The sequence below is a fragment of the Macaca thibetana genome, chromosome 16, assembly GCF_024542745.1.
Source record: "Macaca thibetana thibetana isolate TM-01 chromosome 16, ASM2454274v1, whole genome shotgun sequence".
Classification (NCBI taxonomy): Eukaryota; Metazoa; Chordata; class Mammalia; order Primates; family Cercopithecidae; genus Macaca; species Macaca thibetana.
In genome coordinates, this window is record NC_065593.1 from 4,171,993 (window position 1) to 4,183,178 (window position 11,186).

General features: G+C 53.0%; 1 protein-coding gene across 1 annotated transcript; it reads left to right on the forward strand.

Moving 5' to 3' along the window:
• The first annotated feature begins 3,195 nt into the window (after positions 1 to 3,195).
• On the forward strand, positions 3,196 to 8,443 carry PLD6 (phospholipase D family member 6). Its single transcript, XM_050763480.1, has 2 exons — positions 3,196 to 3,622; positions 6,318 to 8,443. The coding sequence occupies exons 1-2, from the start codon at positions 3,196 to 3,198 to the stop codon at positions 6,563 to 6,565; spliced, it is 675 nt and encodes a 224-aa protein (XP_050619437.1). The 3' UTR covers positions 6,566 to 8,443.
• Positions 8,444 to 11,186: the final 2,743 nt, after the last annotated feature.

Sequence of the window (11,186 nt, forward strand, 5' to 3'; positions counted from 1 at the left end):
TAGCTGGGCGTGGTGGCAGTCACCTGTAATCCCAGCTGCTCGGGAGGCTGAGGCAGGAGAATCACTTAAACCAGGGAGGTGGAGGTTGCAGTGAGCTGAGATGGCACCACTGCACTCCTGTCTGGGCAGCAAAGCGAGACTCCGTCTCAAAAAATAAAAAATAAACACAAATGGCCAGGCACGGTGGCTCACACCTGTAATCCCAACACTCTGGGAGGCCGAGGTGGGTGGATCACTTGAGGCCAGGAGTTTGAGACCAGCCTGGCCAACATGGTGAAACCCCATCTCCACTAAACATACAAAAATTAGCCGGGCATGGTGGTGGGTGCCTGTAATCCCAGCTACTCTGGAGGCTGAGGCAGAAGAATCGCTTGAATCCGGGAGATGGAGGTTGCAGTGAGCCGAGATCATGCCACTGCACTCCAGCCTGGATGACAGAGCAAGACTACATCTGAAAAAAAAAAAAAAATAAAAAGTAAAAATAAAAAACTAGTAACTAAATGTTGCAACACAAAGAAAGGATAAATGCTTAAGGTGATGGATATCCCATTTACCCTTATGTGATTATTACAAATTCCATGTCTGTACCAAAATATCTCATGTACCCAATAAATACATATAACTTCTATATACCCACAAAGTTAAAAATAGAAACTGAAAGACAAAAAATAAATAAAAATCAAATAAAGCTTCTCATTTTGTTGTCTGCCGTTGGTAGACTTCCAGCCATGAAGTGGCTGTTTTTGACCATTTCCCCCAGTTTTATTTTTGCTTATCCCTCTTTGGAGGGATTTGAGTCCTTCTTTTTACTTCCATAACTACAAGTCCCTCCTCTCATTATCGTTTTAGATGAGGAAAGTGAAGTTCAAAGAGATGAATCAACTTGCCCTAGACCATGCAACTAGGAAGCCTGGGAGCCAGCACTAAACTCAAGTGCTCATTTTCTTTGTTAAGAATTTTATTGGCTGGGCGCGGTGGCTCACGCCTGTAATCCCAGCATTTTGGGAGGCCGTGGCGGGAGGATCATGAAGTCAGGAGATTGAGACCAGCCTGGCTAACACGATGAAACCCCGTCTCTACTAAAAATACAAAAAAAAATTTAGCCGGGTGTGATAGTGTGCATTTGTAGTCCCAGCTACTCGGGAGGCTGAGGCAGGAGAATTGCTTGAACCCGGGAGGTGAAGGTTACAGTGAGCCGAGATTGTGCCACTGCACTCCAGCCTGGGCAACAGAGTGAGACTTCATCTCAAAAAAAAAAAAAAATTTTTTTATTGACGTAATCACTGACATACATTTTACTTATTTAAACCATACAATTTGACACGTGTATACCCGTGAAACCACCACAGTCAAGTTGATAAACACACATCCATCAGTCCACTTCCTTGTGGCTTTGTTGGCCCCTCCAGGCTACACTGGTCTGCTTTCCCTCTGTCTAGTTTGTGTTTTCTAGAATGTTATGTAAATGGAATAATACAGTATGTACTCTTTCTGTCTGGCTTTTCCCACTCAGTATTAATGAAATTCATCCACGTTGTAGCATATATGAGTACTTTTTTTTTTTGAGGGGGGGGACAGGGTCTTCCTGTGTCACCCAGGCTAGAGTGCAATAACGGCATGATCTTGGCTCACTGCAATCTTAGTCTCCAGAGCTCAAGCGATTCTCCCACCTCAGCCTCCTGTGCAGCTGGGATTACAGGCACATGCCCCCGCACCCAGCTAATTTTTGTATTTTTTGGTAGAGACAGTGTTTCACCATGTTGGCCAGGCTGGTTTCAAATTCCTGAACTCAAGCTATCCTCCCGCCTCAGCCTCCCAAAGTTCTGGGATTACAGGCGTGGGCCACTGTGCCAGGCCACTTCATTCTATTTTACTGCTAAATAGCATTCCCTTGTATAGATATACAAAAGCTTATTTACCTATTTACCTGTTGATGTGCGTTTGGGTTGTTCTAGGCACACAAGCCTGCCAGGAACACTGGTGAACATGTGCATGTGTTAATGGATCCCATCCTTTCTCCTAGGAGTGGGATAGCTGGATCATATGAAAGGTGCAAGTTGAATATTTTAATAAACTTTTAATTTAGAATAACTTGATTTACAGAAAAGTTTCGTAGAACAGAGAGTTCCATTTACCCCCACCCAGCTTCCTTTGTTAGCCTTTGACATTCCTTTCATGTATTTGTCAAAGCTAAGAAACTGATATTGGTACAATGCGATTAAGCTCCAGACTTTATTTGGCTCTCACCAGTTTTTCCGTGAATGCCTTCTTTCTGTTCCAGGATCCAGCCCAGAACAATACATTGCCCATTTCCCTATGCCCCCGGGCCAGTGCCCTCAGCTGCCTTTGTCTCTTCCTCTGTTTATGCTTAAAGCAGGGCAGGCCTTCCAACAACGCCAGAGATCCCGTTGGGCTGGGAAAAAACCTTTAGGGGCCTAGCTCTGCGCTTGGGCATCCCCACTCTGCCACCGCCTCCAGTACGCCGGGTTCCAATGCTGCCTCCAGCCGTGCTGATTCCCTGATATCTGTGTTCCCAGGTCCTTCCTCAGCCTAGCCTAGCTGCTCGGGCGAAGACAGTGAAGGTGTGACCCCACATTTCCGGAGCAGCTCTGCTGTGCTCCAAGCGAGGAGAGCCGGGGTTGCTCAGGTTTATAGGGCGGAGGGCGGTCTCTGGCCTGGGCAGGTGACGGGTGCGCTAGGGCCCGTGGCCCGCAGGTGTGCAGGTGCTGCCTGGTGGCGCGGGCTTGGGGGCGCGGCTTGGCACGTGGTGGGAGGTCGGACCAGGGGGGCAGGGCCGGGCGCCAGGCTGGAAGGAAAATGGAGGGCGCGGCCTGGCCTTAGGGGGCCTGTGGCGGGGGGCGTGGCCTGGTGCGTGGAGGGAGGCGTGGTCACCCGTTGAGGGCTGGGGGTGGGCTAGTGGGAGGGGTGGGTTCAGCTTGGTGAGTGGCAGTTGTGAGGGCATGGCGCGGCCTAGCGCGTGGCCCTCGGGGGCTGGGGGCGTGACTTTGCACGTGGCCGTTGGCGGGGTGTGACGGGGGCGTGGCATGGCATGTGACCATGGGGGCTGGGCGTGGCCTGGCACGTGGCCGTTGGCGGCGCGTGAGGGGGGCGTGGCCTGGCGCGTGGCGGTCCGGGGCTGGGGGCGCGCAGACTCGGGTGCGGCGGCGTGCCCCTGGGGCCCCGGTCAGCAGCGGCATGGGGCGGTTGCGGTGGCAGGTGGCGGCTGCGGCGGCTATGGGCCTGGCTCTGGCCCTGGAGGCGCTGCCCGGGGTGCTGCGCTGGCTGCGGTCCAGGCGGCGGCGGCCGCGGCGCGAGGTGCTGTTCTTCCCGTCGCAGGTGACCTGTACCGAGGCTCTGCTGCGGGCTCCGGGCGCGGCGCTGGCCGAGCTCCCCGAGGGCTGCCCGTGCGGCCTCCCCCACGGCGAGAGCGCGCTGAGCCGCCTGCTGCGTGCCCTGTTGGCCGCCCGCGCCAGCCTGGAGCTTTGCCTGTTCGCCTTCTCCAGTCCGCAGCTGGGCCGCGCTGTGCAGTTGCTGCACCAGCGCGGGGTGCGAGTGAGGGTCGTCACCGACTGCGACTACATGGCCCTCAACGGCTCGCAAATCGGCCTGCTGCGCAAGGCAGGTAGGCCCGGCGGGGTCCAGGCGGAGAAGGCCGGCCTGAGCCACGCGGGGTCCTAGGCAAAGGTGGACACTTAGGGGAGGGGGTTTGGGAACGGGCTAAGGCCTCATTTACTTTCCTCGTGGCGTTGTGGAGTAGGGGTGGTGTAACGCGGAGAAAGCAGAGCCCCCACGAAAGGTCTAGCAGGCTGCGCTGGCATAAGCGAGCCGGGCCCTCGGTGCCTCCGCGGTGGGGGCAGTTTTCTAAGTGACCTGTCCTGGCATGCTGGAAGCGGGTGGGCCTGCGTGTGCCGGGTTAGAGGCAGAGCAGGCTCCCCTAGCAACTCCCCGGGCGCCGCCAGCGAAAAACTTTTTCGGGACTGCTGCAGCCCGGGCTCGCCCTCCTGCAGGCTGCCGGAGACCCCCGGACGGCCTGTGGTGACCTGGATCCTGCTGGCCGGGGACCTGGACGCCAGGGTTGTGCTTGGACTTCCAGACTGAAGGGCTCTGGGGAGAGGCGGCCACCTGCTGCCGAGTGAACCTCAGGCCACCGGGCTCTGGGAGACCTAAACATATGTTCCAGAAAGCAGCGCCAGGACGTTCGTTTTCCCAGCTGCAAAAGGAGTGGAACACATATCTCGCTGGCGGGGGCACCTCTCTCATGGGGTGGGGACAGAAGGGACCAGGAAGTGTGAATATTTGGGATCCTTGTCCCGCCTGAGGATTCTCAGTCCATCCTGGCCCAGTTCCGCGGCCCAGCCGACTCTTGCCTTTTGTGCACCCACAGACTCTTGGGCCTCTCCCTGTCTCCATCACTCAGGCACCCAGAGAGTCACGCCTGCATGTGCTCCCGCTGGAGCTCATCATTCTGGTGGTCGCAGTGACTGAGAGACACGTGGAGCCTGGCAACTGTCCAAGCTGGGCAGTGGTCACTGCCGCCCGTTCCTTCTGCACAGCCATGGCCTCTCGTTGACTTGGGCCGCAGAGCAGCCTCTCCAGAGTCAGCCAGGGTCCCTCCCTGCCCTGGGTGGTGTGGGGCATGTTGCACCCCACGTGGAAGCAGAGTGGGGCACGAGCCTCAAGAGCTGTCGTCCAATGCGTTGGTGATTTTAACGGGAGGTTTGGGGACCTCCAGGCGTGCACAGTACAGTTCTGTTTGAGTTGCTTTTCGAGTCGTAGAAGCTGAGATTGGTGAAGACCCTTCAAGGGCCCCTAGACCAAGGTCCCATCGGATTCCCTCTGGGATGGCCTCCCAACATCCTCGCTGACTTCGAGGCTGTCCGGTGGCATTCATCTGTTCAAGGAATGTCCCCTGCGTGCCAGTATTTGTGAGGAGCTGGAACATCCTAGGGCACAAGGCCAGGTTCCCATGGAGATGCCAACTAAGTCACGAATATTTCATTTAGGGCACTAAGAAGGGCCAAGAAAATTTCATAAAGCAGGGTAAGGAGGCAGTGGTGTGGGGGGAAGTGGCGTGGGCCAGGTCAGCTGCCCAGGGGCAGTGACACTCAGGGCAGGGGCCTTGCGGACACGCGTGGGCTGTCCGGAGGGAGAGGCGTGCAGCTGGAAGGGGTAGCAGCACAGACGCCCTGGGTCACATACTGACTGCCTTGTGAAGAACGGCAGGGAGTCCTCTGTGGCCAGAGGTGGTGGGCTGCGGGGAGGGGACGGGGAGGTGGGCAGTGGATCCCAGCGGAGGCGGAGATGTCGGCAATGGTGGGGTTTTAGATTGCCCACCATGTGGAGGAATGTGTTTGGAGGGCCGTGCCGACAGGACGTGCTGGCGGAGTGGCCAGAGTGTAAAAAGGATTGGATCCCCGAGGTAAGGAAGCCACCAAGTCCCCATCCTGCCAGGCCCAATTCGGGAGGCACAATTAAATGTGAGTTCCATGCACAGGGAGTGATTTTTAAGTTATGTTCCCAGTACTCCGTGGGACACGCTTCCCTTCAAAGATGACTCTCTATCTGAAATTCCATTTAACTTGGATGTCCTGTATTTTGATTTGGAAAATCTGGCAGCTGTGTTCCATGGCAGCCTGTTTAAAACTTCTTCTAACCCCCATTTCTGACGGCCTCATTCCTTGAGCAGGTCATGAGTGAGGCAGGTCATGAGTGATTCCAGGGGAGACAGACACAGGCCCTTCCCAGGAGGAGTTTGAAAGCTGGGAAGAGCAGAGGCAGGGATGCCTGGTTCTTTGGTGAAGGAAACGGGGGTGCAGAAGAGAATTCATTTGTGCGTTGTTAGGTAGGGCCCTTCCTGCCTTGGTGGCCGAGGTTGTGCCAGCAAATTGGGCTCTGCTGCCAGACACCGGGGCCTCTCTGAGCAGAGTGGGCACGGCTCTCAGCCTTAGCTGTGGAGGAGTCAGAACCTGAAGGCTCACACTCTGTCTTTGCCCTGGTCACCTCTGACCGGGTTAGTGACAGCTTCGACCGCAAGCAGTATACTGGCTGCCATAGACTCGGAGGTGTGGTCTCACCCAGACCACGGCCCGCCCAGTCCCCCACGGCCTGTGTGTGATGCTCTGGCCCCGTGTGTGATGTCCCCTCTGTGGTTCTCAAGTGTCCCTCCTGGGAGCTTAGCCGCCACCACTCTGTGAAAGCGTGGCGGGCTTTCCTGGCCCACCAAACTGGAAGCATAAAGCCAGTAGCCCCCAGGAACAGTCCACACTGGAGGCGGGACTCCTGCATGGAATGAAATCACCACCTTGTCCTTTCTGCAGGGATCCAGGTCCGGCACGATCAGGACCTGGGCTACATGCATCACAAGTTTGCCATCGTGGACAAGCGGGTGCTCATCACTGGCTCGCTCAACTGGACCACGCAAGCCATCCAGAACAACAGGGAGAACGTTCTCATCATGGAGGACGACGAGTACGTGCGGCTTTTTCTGGAAGAATTTGAGCGCATCTGGGAAGAGTTTAACCCTACAAAGTACACCTTTTTCCCACAAAAAAAGAAAAGTCACTGAAGCTGTGCCCCGCCTGTCTCCAGAGCTGGAGGGAAATCGCTTTCATGGCACAGAACTTGCCGCACCTCCAGGCAAAACCAAACCTAACCAAGAATGGGGCTGAGCCCTCCCTGCGGGCTGCCGTGCCTTCTGAGGGAGGGAGGCCTCACGTTAAACCAAATTCTCATCTATTAGAATACTAAGTTGAACGAAAGAAGGTTAGGAAGGGGAAATTTCTGTTATTTCAGGTCAGTTATTTTGGGCCAGACCTTTTCTTCGGCCCTTTGCCAAAATAACTTCAGTCACGACCTGCCATGGGTGCTTTCAGGAGTGTGGTCCATATCTCGGTTTGGAATCGAAGCTTCGGCCACAGCACAGAAAAGGCACAGTGCCTTTTCCGGGTGGGTCCCATTCCCTTCCCTGATTCTAAAAAAGCCCCTTCTGCTTTGGCTGACGTGGCCCCTTTCGGCATCTCCCTGAGAGTTCTTCCCTCTCTCCGTGTGGCACGACTGGGATTGGTTGGGGCCAACAGTCTCCTTGTCCCTCACAGTCTGTCCCTGTCAGGGCTCGATCCTCAGAGCGGGGAGAGGAAATGGAAGTCAGGAGGAAGGGAAGATGTGAGTGTGCGGTGTGAGTGGCAGAAGCAGCCTTCGGGGCAACCCCGTGAGCGCCGTTGCCAGCAAAGGTTGGCTGTTCCCTTGCTTCCTTGCATAATTCCTCTTTAAAACCAGTGTGCCTGCCAGTGCCAAGCTCTGAAGCAGCCTGTCCGTGGGTAGTAAGTGCTGTGGTCCGTCAGGACTGATGGCCAGCAGCTGTTTCTTTTCTGTGAGATGGAGTCTCACTCTGTGGCCCAGGCTGGAGTGCAGTGGCGCAACCTCGGCTCATTGCAACCTCTGCCTCCTGGGTTCAAGCGATTCTCCTGCCTCAGCCTCCCGAGTAGCTGGGATTACAGGCGCCCACGACAACATCTGGCTAATTTTTTTTTTTTTTTTGGTATTTTTAGTAGAGACAGGATTTCACCATGTTGATCAGGCTGGTCTCGAACTCCTGACCTCAAGTGATCCACTCACCTCAGCCTCCCAAAGTGCTGGGATTACAGGTGTGAGCCACCACGCCTGGCTGGGGTTTTAACTTTTAACGTCCTAATGTTTAAGGTAATTGTGTTGTGTGTTTAGAAGTGACCTTACCTTTAACACCTGTGGAGTTAGTGCATGCACATTGCTGGCTCAGCGTAACCCATCACGGGACTGGAGGAGAGGAGAGGAGAGGAGGGGAGAGGAGAGGAGGGGAGGGGAGAGGAGAGGAGGGGAGAGGAGAGGAGAGGAGGGGAGAGGAGAGGAGGGAAGAGGAGAGCAGCTTCAGGCTGTGGTGTCTCCCACATCGGTGTTCTTATTTTCAGCTCAGGGTTTGCATTCCCAGGTAGAACAGGTGTCATATGTTGTGAAGTGTTCCAGGTTATTTGTTTATAATGTGTGTGTCATATATAGATAGCTCCGATGACATCTGAAGTTGTGACTTCACTCTCTTGTCATATTTCTGTATGATGAGCCCCAGGGCCCGTCCTGCGGTCTGCTGGCCATGTGCTTGGTCTCACCTCCCCAGCCCACGCTGACATTACCACCCAGAGACCCTTCAGTGCTGTGTGTTTTTGCTTTTTAGGGTTACTTTTGACTCACAGTATTAGGCAGGCCAGCTTGGAAGTTAAGTTTTAAAAAAATTCAATTGAAGCTGTAAAGCATAATGTACAGATAGGAAGTCACCAGAGATTTGTTTTAGTTTGTGAATTCCCACAGTGTATGTTCTGAAAAGAAAATGGGAGAGTGTGTAAAGCATCTCCTGCAGGCGAAGCTGCGTGACCCTGGACTTCTGGCTCATCTGAATAAATGTGTTCTTATTCTGAAATGTGAGCACTGTGTGTCTTCGCCTTAGCTTGCTGCTAAATCATTCAAATAGGGGCTGCTCCTTGTTAAATACAACTTTTTTGGGGGGCAGTATACAGCTATTTAGAAACTGTTGGTCAAAGAACAGGTGACTCAAAGTAAAACTTTAAGCTGTTACTTGGGTGAAGGAAATAAGGTATACAGTGGTTCATTTTTAAGACAAAGTGCCTTGAATTGGCTTAGGTCAGCAAACTACGGAAGAAACGGGATGTGCTAGGCCCTTCAGGCTAGCCGATGCCTTCTTGTCGGCTCCCCCTTCTGCCCCCTCCCCACTTTCTTAGTTGCCCTCACCCGAACCAAAAAAGTTGAGTCTAAAAGGAAAGTTTACTGGCCTGCAAAATAGCTTACTTTGTCTGTTCCTACCAGCCAGCCTAGCTACTTAGGTCATAAGTCAAATACTTGAAGAGCTCCTAAGTGGACTAAGATTGCAATGCACTGCAGGCTGTAACAAAATGCAGCAAGACAGTCCTAAAGAAAACGCCTAAAGCCCCCGGCTGACAACCAGTAAGCACCGTCTGGGAAGATTGTGACCCCATGGTACTCAGCCTGTAAGGAAGGAGGAGCGTGCACACTAGGGGATACGTTGCTTGTTGAAACAGTGCCGGATGTGCCTGCTCATTAGACACGCAATCTTATTAAAAGCCTCTTTCACTGTTGTCTGGGTCTCTGAGTCCATTCTTTGGGTTTGGACGGGTGAGTTTGCTCCTCACATTGGGTGCCTCCTAGATTTCAAATATTTTCCAAATGTCCAGACTTTGGGGTGGTCTCTCTAGACCAAAAGTTGGAGCAAAGCTCAGTCCCCGCTGTTGTCCTGACTTGTGTGGCATGCACCCTGCCACCTGGGGACCTGCCCCACTCCCAGCACAGGTGGAAGGCATTCCAGTGCCATCCGTGGTTGGATGGATACAAAGTAACCTGGCCAAGCTGCCTACAGGAATATTTTAAGAAATGTGAAATTATTTTATTTCATATATGTAATACTTTCTTATTTTTATCTTAGCAGCAGAGGGAGATTGAATCTCACAAGAAGTTTCAGATGCCAGTTAGCCTTTCTTTTATCCTGAGACTGGGTCTCACTTTGTCGCCTAAGCTGGAGTGCAGATGCACGATCATGGCTCACTGCAGCCTCAACCTCCCGGGGTCAAGGGATTCTCCTGCTTCAGCCTCCTAAGCAGCTGAGACTACAGGTGCAAGCCACCACACCTGACTAATTTTAAAATTTTTTTGTAGAGACAGGGGTCTCATGCCCAGTCTGGTCTTGAATACCTGGGCTCAAGTGATCTTCCTGCCTCAGCCTCCCAAAGTATCGGGATTACAGGCCAGTCACTGCACCCAGCCCAGTGGGCCTTTCTGAAAAGAACTGAAGTGAGATGTCCCTTGAGGGAACGGGGTCTGAGGACATGCAGTGCTAAAATCTCCCTCAAAAGTGGAGGCTGTTTTCTGCCCTGCTGCCCCAGCCATGGGTATAGAAGATCCTTGGGCCACACACAAAGATTGCTGTGCCAGTAACAGGCAGGCATGCCCAGGAGACCCTAGAACTGCAGGCCGGCCTCTGCTCCAACACCTGAGGCGAGTGATGCTGGAAGGCAGGGGTTCGCTGAAGGTGAGGGCTGGGCAGGGGGTTGTGTAATGTCTGTGTGTCACCTGAAGCCTCTTTTTGCCTGTAAGATTATCTTGGCTCCTCCCAGAGGGAAACTTCAAAAGAAGTAATACGTTCCCGAAGTAATAGGCTCAACAGTCACAAAAGAGGCTCTAGGAAGATTCCCCTCTAACTGCCTTATTCTCCTGGGATGGCCTCTCATGAGTTAGTGGTTTGGATTCAATGTTGTTAACTATGTGGGCAGTGATACAGCTTGAGAACAAAACATGATGTACATGTTAAATATTAGCACAATTAAATTTAAAATACTTTAAACTCTTGCAACATTTGTGATTTTAAAAATTGTGATAGTAGCTGGCCAGGTGCAGCATCTCACGCCTGTAATCCCAGCACTTTGGGAGGTCGAGGTGGGTGTCAGGAGTTCAGGATCAGCCTGGGCAACATGGCAAAACTCCATCTCTACTAAAAATACAAAAAATAGCTGGATGTGGTGGTGCATACCTGTAATCCCAGCTACTCGGGAGGCTGAGAAAGGAGAATTGCTTGAACCCTGGGAGGTGGAGGCTGCAGTGAGCCAAGCTCATGCCACTGCACTCCAGCCTGGGTGACAGAGCGAGACTCTGTCTCAAAACAAAAAATTGTGATAGTACCATACGCCCTTAACAGTCTGCCCACACTGTTGAATATACTTAGGTTGTTGGAATGAACCAATGCAATGATGCCATATTTTAAAGCACTATGTTGGTTCTGTAGGGTTTTTGTTTGTTTGTTTTTGAGACGGAGTTTCGCTCTTGTCCCCCAGGCTGGAGTGCAATGGTACAATCTTGGCTCACTGCAACCTCCGCCTCCTGGGTTCAAGCGATTCTCCTGCCTCGGCCTCCTGCTTACAGGCATGTGCCAGCACCAAGCTCAGCTAATTTTTTTTTTTATTTTTATTTTTAGTAGAGATGGGGTTTTGCCATGTTGGCCAGGCTCGTCTCGAACTCCTGACCTCAGGTGATCCACCCGCCTCGGTCTCCCAAAGTGCTGGGATTACAGGGGTAAGCCACCACACCCAGCCAGTTCTATAGGTTTTTAAAGCAACCCACAATTTTTTTTTCTT